The sequence below is a fragment of the Mirounga leonina genome, unplaced genomic scaffold (genome assembly GCF_011800145.1).
Source record: "Mirounga leonina isolate KUSES-001 unplaced genomic scaffold, KU_Mleo_1.0 Mir_93, whole genome shotgun sequence".
NCBI lineage: Eukaryota > Metazoa > Chordata > Mammalia > Carnivora > Phocidae > Mirounga > Mirounga leonina.
The window spans coordinates 36,162,445-36,184,641 of record NW_023270854.1 but is presented as its reverse complement, the minus strand read 5'-3'; the positions used below and the strand labels follow the sequence as shown (position 1 = coordinate 36,184,641).

Here is a 22,197-nt window from a genome sequence, read left to right as displayed (position 1 = left end):
TAAGCCAGTCACAAAAGGACAAATATTTTTAATCCCACTTATATGAGGTACCTAGGGAAGTCAAGTTCACAGAGACAGAAAGTAGAATGGCGCTTGCAAGGGGCTGGGGAATAGGCAGTTATTGTTTAATGGGTATAGTTTCCATTGGGGAAGATGAAAAATCTAAAGATTCATGGTGGTGATGGCTGCACAACAATGTTAATCATCAATGTACTTAATGCCAGAGTACACTAAAAAATGATATATTTCTTGTTACATGTGTTTTTTATTTTTGTTACATGTATTTTACCTCAATAAAAACAAAAACAAAAACAAACCTGGGGCACCTGGGTGGCTCAGTTGGTTAAGCGACTGCCTTCGGCTCAGGTCATGATCCTGGAGTCCCGGGATCGAGTCCCGCATCGGGCTCCCTGCTCAGCGGGGAGTCTGCTTCTCCCTCTGACCCTCCCCCCTCTCATGTGCTTGCTCTCTCTCATTCTCTCTCTCTCAAATAAATAAATAAATAAATCTTAAAAAAAACAAAACAAAACAAAACAAAAAACAAACCTGGGTGTAACATCCTTTGATAAGCCCCCTCCAGTAGTGCTGGATTTTAACTTGCATACTTGCATAATGTTACAATTTCACTATTAACGTGACATGTGATGCAAAATGTGGATTTGGTAATCATGGAGCTGCTACACTATGTATCCGTGTAACAGGCACCACTGGGTAGTGGTTAAGAAGCACAGGCTCGGGCACCTGGGTGGCTCAGTCGGTTGGGCGACTGCCTTCGGCTCAGGTCATGATCCCGGAGTCCTGGGATCGAGTCCCGCATCGGGCTCCCTGCTCGGCGGGGAGTCTGCTTCTCCCTCTGACCCTCTTCCCTCTCGTGCTCTCTGTCTCTCATTCTCTCTCTCTCAAATAAATAAATAAAATCTTTAAAAAAAAAAAAAAAAGCACAGGCTCCGGGCCAAACTTGCAGCTGGGTCTGAATCCCAGCTTCACCATTTGACCTGTTCAGGGTCACAAAGAATTTACACTGTGTCTTAGTTTCCTAGTATGTAGAAGTGGATAATCAGAGTATCCATTGCAAAGGATATATGAAGTGCTTAGGACAGTTCCCAACGCACAGTTAAGTACCACATACGTGTGAACTACCACTATTGTTTAGTATAGACTATAATCTGCTTTGTAGGGCACTATTTCTCAAAGTGCAGTCTTTCTCAAAGCGCATCAAAATCATCTGGGTACCTTGCTTAAGATGCAGGCTTCTGGATCCCAAATCTTCTTAAAGAGCATCTTTGGTTATAGGCTCCACTGTATAAAACCGGCTACTGCAAAGGGGGAAAACTGGGGTGGGAGTGGGGAGGACCTGGATTCAGATAAAGTGACCAGAGGACTTCGAGGAACGGAGAACCAGGAGCAGTGGTCAGAGGAAGACATTTCCTCAACTTTCTAGACGATAAGAATCACACAAAATTCTGATTCAGTAGGTAGGTGCCCTTTCTGAAAATGTCCCAAGTGAGTCTTATCAAAGAAGTTTGGCAAACACTGCCTTAGAGATTCTCACAGATTTTTAGTACTCCCAGTTCTGCTTTAGATTCAAGATGCGGTGAGGGTCTGTGCTCCAGAAGTGCAAGGTACCAACTGTACCTGTTCACTCAAAAGCACTTTGGCATTGCTGTGCGGTAGGTCACAAAAGAAGAGGGGATCTTGTTCTCTCCCCACAAGGAAGTTGCTGAAGAATGAGCTTAAAACCCATACTTTATTATCTCATTACCTGGAATTACAAATTGTGAAGCACATCATGGACTTTAAAGTTGGTCTAGAGTCGTGGTTGTCAAAAATGTGGTCCCTCAACTCAGAGGCATCAGCATCAAATTGTTAAAAATCGAAACTATCAGGCCTTCCCCCAGAAGTAGTTTAATCGCCCTCCAGGTGATTCTGATGTTCGCTCAAGTTTGGGAACCACTGGCCAAGCCAAAGGAATCTCCTTCAACAGTTTCTCCACCATAAAGTCAATGAATACTTCCAGTACTCTGCTTCCTTCTCAGTCCATTAATCTCTCCCCTCCCATCCCACATCTAATTAATCAGATTCACAGAAATCATCGACACATTTCAAAAACAACATAAAACTTTATTAAGAACATCTTATATTGTCATCAGATACAGCCAAAGAAAAGGGGGTAAATAAACAGGGAAACTTCATCTTCCCATGTGCTATTGCCACCTCAGAACAGACTCGTGTGCGGATGGCTGGAATTACAGACGGCAACAAATGCTCTGTATAAAGAAATTCAGTAACACAATGCTCCCTTTCTATACAGAGAAGAACTGGGTTTACACTTTAAAAAGCTTTGATATAGTGCAACAACTATGAAACAAGACTACTCTTTAGGAGCTATTTCTTAATAGAATACAAAGCGGTTTTGTAGCTTTATGTTATTTCATATAATACAAATTTTTAGAATGGAAAATTCAGAAAGGGCATTCTAACTTTCCCAATTAATTTGGACTTTTGAGTTTTTTCTTTCTAAAGATTTCTCAGAGCCAGTTCAATAACTATACTGTAATAGACTATCTGCTCATCTACAGTGACAGCTGACTACCTAGTTTTGTTCTTTTAATTTTGCAAATCAAGATAACCAGGTCATCCCAGCTTTTGCTGATTCTGAAGGAATTCTTACAGAAAAACCCTGATTCAGAATGCATGTGAGAAGAGGTACCAAAATAGCTGCATCTGCAGTCAAATGCTCTACCGCTGAGCTATACCCCCTAAAATAGCTGCATCTGGACTGGTTTTCCTAGAGGGGGAGCTTGGCTATTGAGCATAGCTGATTTTCTCAGACTCCCGGGTTCCCCCAGGTGGTTCTTTTACTTACTGTAGTGATGGAAGGAGCAGAGGGAACGCCAGGGAATCTGTTCAAATTGCCACTCCAGACAGCTCTCTGCACTGTTTGTGGAGAAAAGAGTGATGGTATCCATTCAAACCACAGTACCCCTACTGCAAGTGTGGTGACATGCTTTTCTCTTGAGGGGTCAGGCCAAACTGCACTCAAAGATGCATGATTTGCCTCATGTACATACAACACAGTGGAGAAAATGCTCATGATTTAGAATTTGGTATTATAGTACCCCATCTTACCCCATTTCTTGAGAAAATCTAAGTCTACCTTTTAGAAAGGAAGACTGTTCGCTGCTAAGGCTTACCATGTTAACTATCATAAGGCTGAAAAGATAACTTCTAAACCAGACCATATTATTTGTGTTTACAGTTAGTGAATTAACCAACAGCTAAAGGTTTGTGAAGGATTGGTCAAAGGGGGGGTAGAATTCAGGTTGAGTACTATCACTTATCACAAATCCCATCAAGCTCTTTAAAAAAATAATGCATTTTTATCATAAATATTTAGAACAGATACTGGCATTAAAATCGGTATCTAAGTCAGAAGTCTGTCTTAAGTGGTGAAAATATTTCAACAAACTTCTAATAATTCAAATCTTCCCAGGAGTACATAGTTTATAAATTAGTTTTAAATGGAAAAAATATATTTTGAATGGGTAAATCACCACTTTAGCAGGTCATAAATAAGATCAAGACATTGAAAATAAATTAATAGACAAGTTTTTGCTTTAACAAGAAAAACTAACTTACATGGTATACTTTTATAACAGGTATAACTACGTTTTTGTAATTGTGCATTGGTTACCCCCCCCCCCCATGCTGAGTCTTCTTCTTACATATCCTACACCTAGGGACAGAGGTACGCAAGACAGACAGACACCCCAGTGTGTGTCTGGCTGCTGCACACCATTTCCTTAGTTAGACTGATGTTACAAATGCTGGTCAGGGTCTCTTAGTAATTTGTCAACCACATTACAAGTTAACAAGTACATTCATGGCTAAGTGGATTAGGTTCCCAGGTGAGCTTCCTGTGCTAGTGTTTACAGGGAACCCAACTACTACTGTTTCTGTGAGAAAATGTGCCCCGAGGCCCAAAAGTTGACTAAAAGACTTTGGAATATAAGCCATAGATGGATGGGGACTACTAATATGTGTCTATGTTTTGGAGAGAGGTCAAACTGTTAAAAGCACTGTTTCCTGAACTACTGGGTACTGAAAATAAATACTTGCCTTCTCCTTCACATATAAATTCATTTTAACTATAATTTCTAATATTGAGAACAAAAGAGTGAAGCCATTCAGACTAGTGAGACATAACTGGCTTGTGGGATTTAAAGATGTTTTATTGACTATCTAGTTTGAATCTGCTTACAAGGAAAGAAAAATGTCTAATATGTGATGAATGAAAATAATGTTTATCCTAAGTCATTATTGAGTACAAATCCACAGCTTAACAATGTGATTTAAAAAGAAAGCAGAAGAGCATGCAACTGCTCTAACACACAGGGTTAGAAATAAAAGGTAAAAGTACATTTGTTTTGGTAATTCTAAATATACAAATATAGCATTTGCCAGATCTACCCTGTAGTGTAGCACTGCTTAATTTCCAAATATACAGTCATTCAAAAACCTTAAGGAAACATTAAAAATGTTCCAGGTTACTTTACCGAAATTCAAGGAATATTGTGTTGAGATTTTAGAGCTAAAAATACTATTGTTTTTGAAGTTAAATGGCTAAGCGAATAATAAAAGTACCATTATTTTATTTTTCTTTTAATCCCCTAGATGGCTTTATGTTAAAGGGATCGATTATGTTAAAAAGAGACTGATCTGAAAATAGCAATCAGTTTCAGAATCAAAGTTGTCCTCTTGGTAGAGGGTCACATTTTACAACATTTCCAAAGCATTTTCATATTAACCTACTCAAATAATTCTAAACAGTTTGATCAAGGGGGTCCCTATTTAACACTCCTTTTATTCTACACTGGCAGCTGGAATGGAACCCCTATAGTACTATATTGTGGAAAAGTTCTCTAAGCTTTAATCTGACCCTTTAGTGTTAAATTACTGACCTCTAGGGAATAAGGAATCAAAGGCATTAAAGAGGCACAGAACTGATATTTTGGTCAGGGAGAAGGGTGAAGCTTAAGTTGGAACATTTAGTCACTTCTACAATCAAGTCCTAACTATACCATAATAAAGTCTCTACCAACTCTTGATTAGTTCTCACCCTTTAGGAATTACATACTTTACAGTGATTAGATACTGAAGAAAATAAAGAAAAATATTTGAAAATACACGAAGAAATAGAAACATGGAATTTCTCACAAGGCCCTGGATCAAAAAAATTTACAAAAAGATCTTTTGAAAATAATCACTATTTGTGAGCTTATTAATACACAGAGATCATCACTTTGTTTAAACTAAGTCATGTTAACTTACCAATAAAATAGTAAACAAACCAACATTTTAAACAATTCTATAAATTACTTGTCACTTCTTTTGTTAGTCATTCTCTCAACCATATACAAAAATAACGCTACAGGACTGTCCACCTAACCTGTCTCCATTTCTTGCAAAGTCCTGGGCCCTGGAAAGAGACTGGTCATCAATCTTCACTGTAGATGTCCCCCGCAAAGGGCAGGTGCATGTGGCTTCCAGTGACATTGGGCAATCGGGATAAGTCTGGCAGGCTCTGGATCCGGGACCTGAGTTCTTTGCGCACCAGGGAAACTCTGGCTAACTTGCGCTTGTATTCCTGTAACATCAAACCACTTTCATTAGCATTCTTGGAGTTGAGAGAAGAACTATCTAGCTAATACTCTGCATAAAATCTGGTATTACACTCAGTTAATGCTAAATAAAAAAGGATGATTACAATGTTAGCATTAGGATCAAAGGAGGGACTTTGGAAATATACTGCTAGGTAAACTCTATTATTATGAAAAACCACAATCTTTCTTTTTTTGAAAGAGTGCGAGCACAAGCAGGAGGGGGGAGGAGCAGAGGGAGAGAGAGAATCTTAAGCAGGCTCCATGCTGGGCGGGGCTCGATCTCACAACCCTGAGATCATGACCTGAGCTGAAATCAAGAGTCCGATGCTTAACTGACTAAGCCACCCACATCTGTGTTGTGGCACTGTTGTGACACATCTGTGAAAAGAAGACTAACAGATTAATATACTTAACCTCAACATATAAGATTTTCAGGCATCCTTGAGCTTGGATAAGAAAAATTACGTATCTGTTTTCACAAACCTAAACTGAACATTAGCATTATTTTCAATTGTGAATGTTGGCAACAAACCACAGGAGTATTATCAGTACCTTTGAGTCTGTCTCCAGTAGAAACAAGTTGCTATAATATTACAATACAGTTTTTTAAAGCTATCTTGAAATAGTTTATTTATTTATTTGCCAGAGAGAAAGAGAGAGACAGAGAGAACAAGCTGGGGGAGGGGCAGGCAGAGGGAGAAGCAGACTCCCTGCTGAGCAGGGAGCCTGATGCGGGACTTGATGCCAGGACCCTGGGATCATGACCTGAGCCAAAGGCAGATGCTTAACTGACTGAGTCACCCAGGCATCCCAATATTGTTTGCATTTATCATGACTTTGAAATTATGGTAGTTATTAGACCAACTAAATGTTATATAATGTGTCAGTAAAGAAGCATATATTATACAAATTTTATTATGTCAACAACTGTATTTTATATATAATGTTTCCTTTGTAATGCTATGCATTTTACTTTCTACATTAAAATACTGAACTTGAGAGGGGTCCAAAGCTTCACCAGACCACTAAAGGGTTCCAACGGCCCCAAAAAGGTTAGGAAACCCTGCCAACAGTGGCCCAAAGACCCAGAGACTGGAAACCAATCAAGATCATATTTGGCTTAGAGGGAAACAGTCCATTCTCTACACTGGGAATATCTCCTTTTAACTGCAGTAGCCAGATTTCCACATGGAGAGAGAGGCTCCTTCTATGCTCCATCACCTAGTGGAGGTGGGATGTGAAAGGGGGAATCTAGAAAATGGGTATTCTTTCTTCTAGAAAAGACTAGAAACTTTCTCCCTCCCTCTAACCAATAACCAAGGCTGATCTCACAAACAAGACAGAAAAGCTGACTGATAAGCTTTCATTTTGGGTAGAAGGCCTATCCACAAAAAGCCCTTCTTCTTTAGTGTTTCTCAACTCTGTACATCAGAATCAGCTAAGAAATTTTTGAATAAACAGATTTTTTCAAGAGAACTTCAGTCCTACTACGTATCAATTAAATAAGAATAATCTCTGGAAGTGGGTCCAGAGTTCATGGATTTTGTAGAAGTTCCCAAAAGAATGCTAATACAGAGTTGTGAGCCACTTCTTTAGTTTTTCTGCCTAAATGAAATCAACTTGTGAGGTTTCTTTGCATGATTGAGCCTCCTCCTTTAAAGAATAACCACATGTGGGGAAAGGAATTTGTAAGAATTACTAAAACTCAACTGCTCTAAGGGAATGGGGGAGAGGAGAATTCTGAAGCATGGGGAACTGGGCACAGTAGCAGGCAAAGCAGGCGAGGCTGGAAAAGTTCAAGGACAGCTTCAGGCACATAAGAGAGGTGTTAATTCTTGCCATGTCTACATGTCCCTTCATCTCTAAGTTATCATGAACATCAACATGGAGTAAAAGAGAGTTTAATAGAAATCTAGAATCTCAAGGCATGATTTCCCCCTTCCCCTATCTCCTTCACCAGTGATGCACACTGGAACACCAAGTAAGTTTCAGTATAATAGCTCTGAGTGGCATACAAAAGATTAACACCAGAATATTTCACATTCTAGATGTATACTTCTCAGTAGGGTTTCATTACTCATGTCCACATTTAGCACGTTTCTTCCTTAAAACACACTGGTATGGGGGCAAACACTTATCTCCATCTGTCCCACTGTTCTTAGCTGAATCATTCTTGAATAAATAATACATAAAACACTCTGGGGTCAGCATGATATATTCAGATGCTGTTCAAACATGTTCAAAAACAATTATTCTCTGCTAGAGAATGTTTTGAGAAATGTCATATGTGCCTTTAGTGGTCATTACGGCTCACCCTAATTTCTAGTTTCTAGCATCCAGATAATTGTTCTTCAATCAAGATTTGATTCAAATGATATTGGCAGCTAAAAGCCTTCAGCCAATTGGTATCTACTGCAAACAAAAAATTGGCAAATATAAACAAAAGCTGCCATTTACTGAATGTCCATTATATGCCAGGCATTAAAATATGAACTCATTTAATCCTCTCAATAATCCCATGAGAAGAGTTATTATCTTTCATAAGCATGTGAAGTCATACTTTCCCAAATAGAAACAAAAGTATGCAGTAGTCAAAAGCTTTCTGCTTACTACCACAGGCAGGATCTCCTACCCAGAAGATTTAAGGAGCTGTGGCAACCTGTCTGATGTGCGCCTGAAGAAGAAGCTGGATGAAACCTGATAACTGCCTGATAACGTGAACCAGGCCATGGCCCTGAAAGTCTTAAATTACTTGACTAGGTGGTCTAGAAAGAGGCTCCAGGATTCCTCAGGTTGGTTTCTTATGGCAACAATGCTTATAAGAGGCTGTATTACTACTTTGATTCTGATGTACAGTAACGACAGTACTTCTCTCAAATCAAAACCATCACAGCACCTTGAAGGCTCACAGCACTTTCAGAGAAATGCTATTGCAGCAGTCCCTGGCATATGCCAAGTATGTATTTATTAAGTAATGGAGAAACAGCACTGAAAAAAAAAAAACCAAAAACAGATGAGGTCTCCTGCCTCCACAAAGCTAACATTTCAGGAGGAGGGAGACATAAAAAACATATAAATATTATTTCAGATATAAATACAGTGAAGAAAATAAAGTTGGGCAAAAGGAGAATAAGATGGAGCAATGTAGGGGGATAGTTAAGAGGGGATTAAAGATTCAAAATGTTCCTTCAGAACCAGTGACCTAGAGACTCACTTCCAGCATGACAGTGTGAGGAGTTCAACTGACCCACTTCCTGGTGAAAACTATTTTTAAAAACCATACTAGCCATTTAAAGCTTCTGGAAACGATCCTAAAGGCAAAGAACGTATGAAGAAACAGCTATTCCAGAAAAATCCATTAAGAAGGGCAAGCGTCTGTGGTATCTAAACCAAGATGTCACCCCCGCCCTGCCCCCCCCCCCCAGCTCAGCAAGGCAGACTCCCCTCAGACCACTGCAAGAACACAAGGATCACTCTCTGGCAGCTCCCAGTCAGAGGGCTTTCTTCCTGAGAAGGGCAAGGCATCAGCATTTGTCATCCTATCCCCGGCTACCTGTTGCTAAGGCTGCCCCAGAGAGGCCCTTCACTCAGCCCCCACTGGTGAAACAGAGGCTCTACCTTGCATGTGGCAAGCCAAGAATACTGGGGCACTGACAAGCCTTGTGCACGACTCAGGAGGTGATGGTCTAATCAGAAAGGGAAAGCTGAGACGAACACAGGCTGCTGCCTCCTCACTCCTACTAAGAGCTCAGCATCTATAGCAGAGGTAACACTCAAACAGAAGTTTACCATTGTCCCTGCTCCTAGTTACAGACCCCCAACACAAAAGATTTTTGCCTGACAGAAGAAGCAGGCCATAAAATAGACAAAACCTAATCTCTTCACATTTTAGTTACAACAACAAAGCAAGGAGAAGTTCAAGCCTAAGGGTACTGTCAAGAACAGTGGAGGCTATGGTGAAAAGCAATTAGAAGATTCATAATAGGAGCTAAACTGTAGGCCAACTAATTTGCAGGAAAGAAATAGGGTAAAAGACAGCTGAAGGTGACTTCCTGGTGTCAGAACAGATATCTAACACTGACCTCAGAAAGAAAATCAGTTATCTCAAAGAGATATCTGCACTCCATGTTCACTGCAGCCAAGATATGGAAACAACTACGCTTCTGTCAACAGATGAAAGGATAAAGATGATGTGGTACATACATATATACAATGGAATATTATTCAGCTGTAAGAAAAAAGATAATTCTGGCATTTGCAAATGGATAAACCTAGAGGACATTATGCTAAGTGAAATCAGTTAAAAACGAACATTGTATAATCTCACATGTGGAATCTTAAAAAAAAAAAAAAAGATGAACTTAATAGAAACAGTAGAATGGTGGTTGCCAAAAGCTGGGATGGGAGGGGGGGATGGAGAGATGCCGGTCAAAGGGTACCAGCCTTCAGTTATAAGATGAATAAGCTCTGGAGATCTAATGTACAGCATGTTGACTATATTTAATAATACTGTGTTGTGTACTTGACATTTGCTGAGAGGAGACCTAAGTGTTTTCTCCACACACACACAACTATGTGACGTGATGATGTGTTAATTACCCTGATTGTGGTGATCATTTCAACAACATAGACATGTGTCAAATCATCACACTGTACAGTTTAAATATATACAATTTTAGCTGTCCATTTTACTTCAGTAAAGCTGGGAAAAACAAATCTCTCCTTATTCTATTAGTAAACCAACACTGACTGCACCCCCACCCCCCAAAAAACCCTAAGCATGAAAGAGAAAACAAAAATTGTGGGTCCAGTGGCACACATGTACTGTATCGGGAAATTCAACCTGATAAGTCAGTCAATAGGTAAAGCCAATACCGGTTTTTAATTTATTTTTAATTTTTTTTATTTTTTAAAGATTTTATTTATTTATTTGAGAGAGAGAGAATGAGAGAGAGCACATGAGAGGGGGGAGGGTCAGAGGGAGAAGCAGACTCCCTGCCAAGCAGGGAGCCCGATGTGGGACTCGATCCAGGGACTCCAGGATCATGACCTGAGCCGAAGGCAGTTGCTTAACCAACTGAGCCACCCAGGCGCCCAATACCGGTTTTTTAAATCCCTTTCATAATCTTCTCATTCTTTACTAACTAAACCTGCATTTTGCAAAAATAGCTTTCAAAAAATTTATTTTGTGTTTCAACTTAACTTTTTTCCCTAAATGAATTTAATTCTGTTCTAGCTCCAAAGAGAACTTGAATTTTAAAATTTAAGATAAAAAATTCCCCCAGAGCAAAACCATTAAGAAATTAAGCCCCTTCCCTTAGCAATAAATATTGAGCTGATATATACTGCTTTTACTGCAAATGTATAGTATTGTTTATTCTGCCAGTATGAAAAACTTGACGCAAATCAAAACCACAAAGATACCACTTCACACCTACAATTATGGCTATAATAAAAAAGAGAGACAAGGGGCGCCTGGGTGGCTCAGTTGGTTAAGCATCCGACTCGATTTTGGCTCAGGTCATGATCTCAGGGTTCTGAGATCAAGCCCACACATCGGGCTCCACACTAAGTGTGGGGTCTGCTGGAGATTCTTTTCCTCTCTCCCTCTGCCCCTCCCCCACCCCCACTCATGCACATGCGCTCATTCTTTCTCTCAAATAAACAAACAAACAAACAAACAAAAAGACAAGACTATAACAGGTGCTGACAAACATGTGGAGAATACGGAACCCTCACACACTGCTGGTGAAAATGTAAAGTGGTCTGGCAATTCCTAAAAAAACATACAGAGTTACCATATAACCCAGCAATTCTGCTCCTTGGAATATACAAGAGAAATGAAAATGTATGGCCACACAAAAATTTTAACATGAATGTTCATAGTAATTCATAATAGCCAAAAAGTAGGAAAAAACCTCAAATATCCTTCAGTTGGTGAATAGAGACACACAACATGATATATTTCTACCATGTAATATTACTTGGCCATAAAAATAAACAAAGTATTGATATATGCTACAACATGAAAGATCCTTGAAAACATGCTAAGTTAAAGAAGCTAGCTAAATAGACTATATACTGTATGGTTCCATTTATATGAAATCTGCAGAAAAGCCAAATATAGAGCCAAGCTTACGGCTTGGGGTGGGATGAAGTGGAAATGGTTAAGAGCTTTCCTTTACAGTGGATAAAAATGATCTAAAATTGTAGATTGTAGTGATGGCTGCAAAATCCTGTAAATATATTTAAAAACTGTACACTGTAGGAGTGCCTGGTAGACTCAGTCAGTAGAGCATCTGACTCTTGATTTGGGGGTTTTAAGTTGGAGCTCCCTGTTGGGTGTAGAGATTACTTAAAAATAAAATCTTAAAAAAAAAACAAACCTGTACACTGTTACATGGTATGTGAATTACATCTCAATAAAAATATTAAAGGAAGGGAAAAAAAGGCTTTGTGAGTCTGAGAACCTCAGTGCCACACACAGTACTGTTTCTTTTTTTAAGAAGATTTTACTTATTAGAGAGAGAAAGAGAGATCACGCTAATGGGGAGAAGCAGAAGGAGAAAGACAAGCCAACTCTGTGCTGAACTTGGAGCCCGATGTGGGGCTTGATCTCATGACCCTGAGATCATGACTTGAGCTGAAATCAAGGGTCGGACGCTTAATGACTGAGCCACCAAGGCACCCCCAAATAATATTGTTTTTAATGGGAAATGGATTCCAAGTTCTGCTACTTTACTAAGAAATTCACTTAAAAAAGAAAAACATTCAAGGATAAGGGTGAGCCTGTTATTCCAGATGCAGTAAATGCCAAGCTCATATAATATAAATACTCTCCACCAAATTCCAACCTGATTTCTTGGAAAGACCACTCTGTTCATGCAAATATTATATAAAAACCAGTGATGAACATGAGTGATGGTCAAAAGGTCAAACAAAAGCAATGCCATAGAAAATAAACAGACCCTGCTTATAATAACTACTTTCTATACATCGCCTGTAACTTATAACACCGACTAATTTACATACCAACATTTTAGATGTCAGTTTGACAGTCTTCCGACTTGAGATTCTAGCTCTTACTGCATATTATTTTCATTTTCATTTTTCAAATAATGCATCATTCTGCTATTTGATATTGAATTCGAAGGTCTCAACTGATCTACTCCATACTTCAGTTAAATGTTTCTTGAGTATCTACTATAGAAGGTACCAGTCACTGTGCTGGGAACACAAAGATGAATCATAATCCTTACCTAGAAGAATACACAATTTAATCGGCATGCAAACAAATGAGTAATTACAATAAAGTATGATGTATTCCACTAGAGGCAAAAACCACTTTCTGTGACATACCAGAACTGGAGGATGGAGGACTTTGCCACACTGCAGAGTTCAGGGAAGGGTTTCAGAACTGAGGAGAGGTGAGTAGAACATAATAGGACATGGGAACAGCAGATAACAGGGCAGGGAGGATAAAGAGCATGATATGAGCAAGCCAATTCACTACCACCACAGAGCATGGTGCAAAGTGAAGAAATTAATTCCATTACCAAATACAGTCACATTTAAGAGGATGAACCTGAGGAAGAAAGCCAATTAGGAGTTTACTGCAAATGTCTAAGAAAGAGAGAGTAGGGCCTGAAACAAGCCAGCAGCAGTAGGGCACTTCACAAATTACGCTGTACGTCAAGCAGCAACGCACTTTACAAACTACACTGTATGCACGCAGTACCTTAACTCAAAAGACAAAAAGAATCTGTATTAAGAAAAATCAGCAGGACTGGTTGTAGTTCTGGTGTGAAGAATTATGAGGTTGTAGGCTTGATGAGTGGTTGGATGGAGGTGCTATTATCTGAGGTAGCAAAGATGGGTAGAAACTCCTTTGGGGAAGTAAACAGTTCAATTTTCAGCATGTCAAGTGTGTTATCCTTGGGACTTCTAGCAGAAGGCACTTGGAAATGTGGTTCTAGCATTCTGAGCTGGAAGTAAGATTTGGGCTTCAGAGACAGCAAATAAAAATCTATCTATAAACCATGAAATGTGCAGGAGCCCATTAGGCCTGTTTGAGTGCATATACAGAAATGCTTCTGAGCCATCTTGCTTCACCCTTCCCCCACTCTATCTTCTATATATCTACCATTAGCCAAGATACTGTCAAACTTTGCTCTTCGTGGTTTCAGAAAAAAATAAATGTATACTGAACCTGATTTACTGAATTATCCATCATACCACACCACATCCTTATGATTCTAATGTACACCAAAATATGGCAAGTCCCCTCCCATTCCTGGTTGGGAAAGAGACATACAAGAAAGAGAAGTAGGCTAATGACAGAAGGCAGAAATGTTCCCAGTATTAAAAAGGACTAAAAAAAACAGTGAAAGCTAATCAGGAAGGCCTATACGTGGAAAGGTTTGAACTTTTTTTCTTAGGAAAATACTAATTTTCCCAACAGATTGCTTTGGTACTATGACTATCCAACCCTCAGAAGAACAATATACCATTCACATCCATTATCTGAAGAACTCAGTAATCATCCTTAACCAACTCAATATCTGCTCTCCAAGTTATGAGAGAATTCAATACAAATCGGTATAATTTGAGATTTCAAAAAGGTCCACTTAAAGCATTTCATATTTGAGAAGTTTAACGGATTCCCACTTCTTAAGTGTGGGCTGCACATGGTGACTTATTTCCAAAGAGTAGAGTATGAAAAGGGGAAAAAAATCAACTAACTTTACAGTGGAGAAGCCTGACAAACAATGCCTCAGCAAGGCGATCAAGGGCACATCAACACTGATAGGTCATTTGATAGTAAGTACCTTGACAAAATGTGATGAAAATGGCACTTGACCTCTGCGTCTTCCTGTCTTCCTCCCTTCCATCCTAATCGTGAGAAAAACATCAGACAAATCCCAACTGAGGGACATGTCACGAACTGAGCAATATTCCCCAAAACCATCAAGATCATCAAACACAAGGAAAGTCGAAAAAAGTGTCACAGCCAAGAGTCTAAGGAGACATGACAAATAAATGTAATGTGATAACCCAGATGGGGATCCTAGAACAGAAAAAGGACATTAGGTAAAACTTTTAAAGATCTGAATAAAGTATGGAATTTAGTTAATAAAAATTGGCTTACTAATTGTGACACACATACCATACTAACATAAAATATTAACAGGGGAAACTGGATATGAGGCATAATGGGAACTCTATGTACTATCTTCATAGATTTTCTGTGAACTTAAAATTGCCTAAAAAAATTAAAAAAAAAATCTAATGGAAAAATTAAACATTTTCCCAGATTACTGAAGCCACTTTGCATACATTCTTATCTTAATAGTCACAAAAATCCTGCAACAGAGGTATCACTATCCCTGTTTTACAGATGAGAAAACTGAGATTTAGAAAACTAAGCATAAATTGCTCAAGTCAGAAATGCCTGACGGCAGTCACACATTTCATTTAATAACATTTGTCAAAATTAATGAATAATAAACTAATAGATCTTAGTTATTCTTGGCCAAATGCTATAACAATTACCATTCAAAAAGATGATACAATCAAAAACTATTCAAGATGTTTTGTAGAATACTATTTATATTAAATTATCCATATTCTGATGCAGATTTGTTAAGAATATTGTAGAATGATCTGCAATTTCAGACTCCAAATAACATATTAATACACTAAGTTTACTAACAATGAGGAATTCTGTAGTATTAAACCTGCTCTGTACACAAAATTTTTGTGCAGCCAAAAATGATACAAATTTCTAAAAAAAATTTTTTTTTTAAATGATACAAATTTCTCTTCAGAATCCTTTGTCCAAATTACCCCTTTTACCTGCCCAGGATCTGCATCCAATTTCTATCCATCCTGCAAGTGCCAGCTTAAATCCCAAGCACTCCAACTGACCTTTCCCTGATTACTTCCACACTGAACTTTCACTACTACCTGATCACTCAACAACATCCTGCTCTGACATCCTACTGACTATTCACATACTACACATATAGGATATACTAGAAAGTTGATGAACAATGAGAACACCAAAAAATAAAAGAAAACAATTCTAGTCATCTAAATAGCTAAAGCCCTTTCACACACACTTATATTTCTTAAGAAATGCAACATTCATAAGAAAATACAGATCTTTTCTTCATTAATGGTTTAGCTACAACCTTTTTAAAAAAAAATTTATTTTGCGGGGGGAAGGGCAGAGGGAGAGAGAATCCTTAAGCAGACTCCCCACTTGAGTGGCAGAGGCTGACAAGGGCCGGGCCTGATGCAGCCTGATCTCACAAGCCTGAGATCATGACCGGAGCCAAAATCAAGAGTCAGCCGCTCAACTGAATGAGTCACCCAGGTGCCCCAAAAATTATTTTTGAAAAGAGGATATAAATCAAATGAAAAATTTACCTGAGTGCTTTTCTACTAGGAACAAATGATATTTAAATTAACTAGAGAACCAACTTTGCATCTTTTCCTTCTACAAATTCTCTTTTCAATCTTCGCCACCCGTTTAGCCAAAAGCTATTTACAATATTTTAAATGAGACACGTCATAAATCCATAACTATTTTTTTAAAGTAGTCTTTACGCCCAATGTGGGGTTCGAATTCACGACCCCAAGATCAAGAGTCACCCACTCCACTGACTGAGCCAGCCAGGCGCCCCCCTAGGGCCGTTAACTATTACGTACATACTATACTTTGAGTAGTGTATGTGTTATATATCCAAAACTCTACAACAAGAGATAGGCTTTTCAGAACCCCAGGCTTCCTCAAACCACCTCTCCCAACTTTTAATCACGATTTTCCAAACTTCAATTAGCTAATGCCACCTTTTATTTCTTCACAAGTTACTATGCTGCTAAATCAACTCACTTTTTAAGAGCTTCATTCTAAGAAACATCCATATAATCACAGCTTCGTTGTGCTACTTGGAATCTCACTCACACACTAAAATAACTACTAGAATAAATGTTCTCAGGCAGCACGGTGGCAGGAGTAACACTTGGAACCAAAGCTTTACCTCACTCCCATCAACTGTTCACGAGTCACTTTACATCTCCTTTGCTATTTCCCTCATTTAACAAGACCTGTATTTCTGTCCTTTATTTGCTGAAACTATATGTGGTTTCATTTACAGATACACACATTGTGTCTCCATCCCAAGGGCTGAAAACTTTGTATTACCATGTACGTCAACATTAATGAATTAGGTGTGATGTCTTGTGTGCACTGAAAGTGGATTAGAGGCAAGCTTGAAATACGAACTACCTTTGGAAAACCCTTTTTTTTTTTAAAGATTTTATTTACTTATTTGAGAGAGAGAGAATGAGAGAGAGCACATGAGAGGGGGGAGGGTTGGAGGGAGAAGCAGACTCCTCGCTGAGCAGGGAGCCCAATGCGGGACTCGATCCAGGGACTCCAGGATCATGACCTGAGCCGAAGGCAGTCGCTAAACCCTTTCTTTACAACTGAGTGTATATTGTCTATCCTCTCCATTTTAAAAAACCTACCTTAAGACCAGACACTGCCACAGAAACTTTTTCTACTTTAGCCTCACACTAACTTCCTGTGAGCCACTACTATTAGTTATTTCTGAATACTTAAATACTATTATACTGTTTCCTAGTCTTCATATCCATAATTAGGGTGAAACACACTTTGTGTCCAGCAGAGCACTGGCTATGAACAAGTCCCTAGTCAATATTTCTGGGCATGAAGTCAGAAGATCTGGGTGCAAGCCTCCTCAATTTACTACTTATGTGATTTTAGGCAAGGACTCCCTAAGATTATCTAAGCCTCAGGTGTTTTCTTTATAATATAGGGATACCTACTTTATAGGGATATGAGGATTAAATAAGTTAATGTCCAAGTTTTCAAATTATGAAGTGCTATATAATTTGTGATTATCATTCTGGGATGGTACCAAGAACCATCTCGCACTAAGAGCAAAGAAAACAAATGTTCCAAACTTTGGAGTTCTTACTCAATTTTAAGGCTGACCCAAATACCTTTGTTCTAAAATTCCAATTGCTTTAAATAAATGTTTTAACTATTTTTGAATTTAAATATTTACATGGCTGTTTTCTTGCAGATGCTACTAATAATTCCACTCTCGGGTCATACTTGACAGTGACTTTTTAAAAAAGAAAGACTTAGGAGAATTTCATCTGCACCCACATGTGGTCATTAAAAACTGGGCAACAACTGCAAGCCTCAGGCCTACCACAGTACAGCCCCTTTCTCCTATCCACTTTCTGAGAGCTGCTGTAGCAGGAGGAATGCATCAAGCAGGAAGCCCAATCCCCATGCTACTGAGCAAGCTGTGTAGCGTTTGCAGGATGCAAATCTGAGCATAGCCCAGGTTTTAGAATGCTCTGAAAACAGGGCTTTGAGAAGTCATTCTCTCACTTTTCATTTGTAAAGTCAATCTTTATGGTCCCTTTCAAGAACAATGTGGTGATGGGCACCTGGGTGGCTCAGATGGTTAAGCGTCTGCCTTCGGCTCAGGTCATGATCCCAGGGTCCTGGGATTGAGTCCCGCATCGGGCTCCCTACTAGGCGGGGAGCCTGCTTCTCCCTCTGCCTCTGCGTCTGTCTCTCTCTCTGACTCTCATGAATAAATAAAACACTAAAAAAGAAAAAAGAACAATGTGGTGGGACTGGGTAACACCCAATAAAAAGATACGCTAGGATTTTTTTTTTTTTTTTCCCAGCAAAGGAAACAGGGAACATCTGAGGATGATGGTTAAAGACTTTCCCCTACAGTATTTCTTGACGATGGAGATAGTGGTGTAGTATTTCCATGACACCTTATTTCCAAAGTATTTCCGAAGGCATAGCTATGCAAATATCTAAGCAATTTAATTTCTCCCTGTATATCTCAATATATGTATCCTTAGTCTGAAATCTGATTGATTCAGTTCTATTTAAAATTTATCTGTTTTATCATTCTTACCAGTCTTTATTGTAACTAAATATTTGAGAATTAAAATAAGTAAATTCTTGGGTTAGAAAAGAGCAAATTAGTGTTGAAGGAAAAGTTAGTTATCTTCACTCAAAAGAGTATTGAGACATAATCTTTATATTATAGAACCCAATCTTTACAATCTTGGTTCCTTTTATTTGTTTTCTTGCAGACCCCTAAATGGTTTTGTTCTTTGACGTGTATTTCATTGTTCTTTGCCTCTCCTAAAATGTTAACATACACGTCTTTCTTAAGCCTCTGTCTTCAATGTAACTATAAGCTTTGATTCTTACTTTTCGGGATTCACTATAATTGACTTCATTTTGGTTACCCTGGGGTTGGGGCTCTTTGCTATAGGAAAAGTTAATTGAAGTATTGATCAAGACTTAAAAAAAAAATCGCACAAGGTTTTGTTTTTTAACAAGGCCAAAAAATTCCATGATGTTAGGAACTTTCTGAGACTGAGTAGTCAAATCTATTGCTATCTCCAGGAGTCAAGTCTATTGCTATCTCCAGGAGAAAGGGCAAAGCAGATAAAGATACTCAGTGGTTTGTTCTAACTTGTCTTCCAAGAATACCCAAATTTGGCTTGGGATCTAATCCTGCTTTTGATCAATTTAAAAAATATATAAATGCAGCTATCAAATCCTTTATTTCCTTCCACATCACACTCCTCTCTGATGAAGCCATTTTTCCTTGACTATGTGCACAAGTTTTACCATTTAGTGGGAAATACTTTAGTGTAAATAATCTCTAACACAACCTCTCACATCCTTTGAAGGCTTATTCTCATTCTCCTAAATAAGTTTTCTAAAGGCAGATTTTACTTTAAAAATATCCTTGAAATAAATAATTCCTGTTAATAAGTTACAAAGGTTCATTAGCCTTCTAAATTGTTAACAAGCGGAAAAAAGACAGTTTTCTCAGGGACTATTTTTTCTGCAAGGAACCCAATGCCCACCTGGTTATCAACTAGGTTTTGGAAAATCAGTGCTAACTTGTAATACGGGTAGATACTGTTATAAATAAGCTTTATACATTTCTAGATGCACTCTAGCATATTGTGACCCTAACTAAAATTTTGATGTGCTTACTAAATGCCAACCATTAGAATCACTTGTTCTAAGTGATCTATTTAATCTTCACTGGTAGAAACCATTATTATCCCTGCATTACATATAATGAAACTAAAGCACAATTAACTACTGATTAAGAAACTTCTCCCAAATCAAGAGATTAAGGAGCAAAAAGGAATTCAAACCTAGACAGTCTGGGTTCAGAATCCTCAAGCTTAACCATTATGTTACCCTTTCATATCTTGGAATTATTAATGGGATAGGTATTCTGAGGAAATATGTTATCCAACTGAAAAGTTACTTTACATCAAATACAGGATCACTACAGTGGCAGGACTAAGTCCTGTCCGTAAAACAAAATCCTACAAACAAATTGTGACTTTTATTAGGTAGTCTAATTCTGCCATTTAAACATCTCTGGAATTCCCAGTAGTGGAGAGCTCTCCTTTTCTCACAAATAATAGCATATGGGCCTTAACACTAATTTTTTTAAACACAAAAAGGACCAATAACAGTAAAAGTAGCAACAACACAGAGAAAACACAAGGGAAATGACACAAGGAGCTAGTCTACTCAGGACTGATGACCAATATTCCAGGAAAGCAGGACCTGCTGTTAATTATGAAGAGGTTGTCCAGAAGCTAATAGCATATAAGCTAATTCTGTTTATTAAACAATTATCAAGTTGGGAGCAGTAATTTAAGTCAGTGAGCTTTAACAAGCAAGTTAATTTTTCTATTCTACTGATATTTAAATGAGGAAGTAGACTTAATTATGCTATCTTTATTTCCATTTTCTGTGTGACCTTTCAGCCTCACTCCCTCAGTACATATTATCCAGTTACTAAAGAATCACACTATCTCAGGGTAATAATCAGTTAATCTGGTGTTTACCAAATTGGGTGTCTCATGAAACACTGTTACACAAAGTTTTAACATTCAGATCACAAGTCAGAGATTCTGAGCTTTTTGGGAGCAAAAATAGTTTCTTTGCTACATCCCTCCAACCCTTAATATGCTCATGGTCAGAGCAAAGCTCCAAGAGCAAAATCTGATTTATAACATTCCTCAAAATCACTGAAATACATTTTTGCTGACTACATCCTACCCACCTCCCAGGGCTAATAGTTTATATATAGAATACAAACAATAGACCCAACGTTTCTCTTGTCCTGGTCATTCAACCTCTTCACCTCTTCGAACAGCAAACTCACTACTTTATTTATCCTTCACTTTTGAAGAGTAGTTTCATTGGATATAGAATTCTAGGTTGGTGAGGTTTTTCTTTCAACACTTTTCATCCCTCTTCCCTTCTTGCTCAAGTGGTTCTGCTGAGAAACCCACTGTAATTCTCATCCTATGTCTCCCTTGCCCCTACTGTTTCTTCCGAAGTTTTGTCTTTGGCTTTCTGCAGTTTGGAAAAGATATGCCTAAGTGCAGACTGTAGGTTTTTTTGGTATCCTGCCTAGTATTTGTTCTTGGAATTTCCTAGATCAGTAGTTTGATGTCAGTCATTAATTTTGAAAACTCTTGGTCATTACGTCTTCAAATATTTCTTCTGCTTCAATTGTTCTCCTTGTGTTCCAAGCACGTGTGTGGCATCTTTCCAAATTATCCTACAATTCTTGAATGTTCTGTTGGATTTTTCCCCCTTTTTTCTTTTAGCTTTTCAGTTTCAAATTTTCTACTGACCTATTATCAAGCTCACTGATACTTTGCTCAGCAGTGTCCAGTCTATTTAAGTGTCCATCAAAGGTACTCCTCCTTTGTGTTTTTTATTTCTAGCATGGTATCTACTTTTCCATTAGAGTTATTAACACATTAATCAGTTAAATTCCTGGTCTGATAGTTCCAAAAGTCGTGCTCTACGTGAATCTGTTTTGTCTCTTCAGGCCGTTTCTTGGCTTCTGGCATGCCTTGTAATTTGTTCAAAAGCTGAACATGATTATCAGGTAATAGGAACTGAGGTAAATGGGCCTTTATTGTGAGGTTTTACCTTCATCTGGCCAGGAGATGGGCTGTGTTTGCTGTAGATATGGATGGCAGAGGCTGAAACTCAGTTCTTTATTAAACAGTCCTTTCACATTAGTGAGTTCTAACTAGCAGAACGGTCTTGTCACCTGTAACATATCCACTGGGTCCTAGTTGTACCGTCTTATCTAAACCCAAGTCCTCTCTTCTGGTAGTTTTCAAACTATCTTCTGATAGTTTCATGTGGAGACAGGACATAAATTATGCCTGTCCCCAAGTCTGATCTTTGATATCCCCATTTCCTTCAAATGTCCTCCAAGGTATTGTATCTATTTCCTTTGTCATCCTGGCCCCTGCCTCTGCACTTAATTCCTTTTGTTGAGTTGAGTAAGAAACCCATCAGTGACTGAACCAACATCCAATGAAACAGAATGTACTTGCCATATTCTGAACACTCAGTGTATCTTAACACTGTTTAAGCCAGCTATGTCACCATGCT

The 22,197-nt window shown here is 38.5% G+C and overlaps 1 protein-coding gene across 2 annotated transcripts in view; it reads right to left on the bottom strand.

The window, feature by feature from the left end:
• Positions 1 to 2,100: 2,100 nt before the first annotated feature.
• RPRD1A (regulation of nuclear pre-mRNA domain containing 1A) overlaps positions 2,101 to 22,197 on the bottom strand; it is a 71,554-nt gene continuing 51,457 nt past the window's right edge. Inside the window, exons 7-8 of one of the 2 annotated variants that reach the window (XM_034996100.1) lie at positions 5,450 to 5,647; positions 2,101 to 2,937 (exon numbers count right to left, since the gene is read on the bottom strand). In XM_034996100.1, coding sequence (XP_034851991.1) covers positions 5,498 to 5,647 — 150 coding nt within the window. In that variant the 3' untranslated portion in view covers positions 2,101 to 2,937; positions 5,450 to 5,497. Of the gene's footprint in view, positions 5,648 to 22,197 lie in introns of both variants that reach the window. The other variant, XM_034996098.1, reaches the window with a different exon arrangement.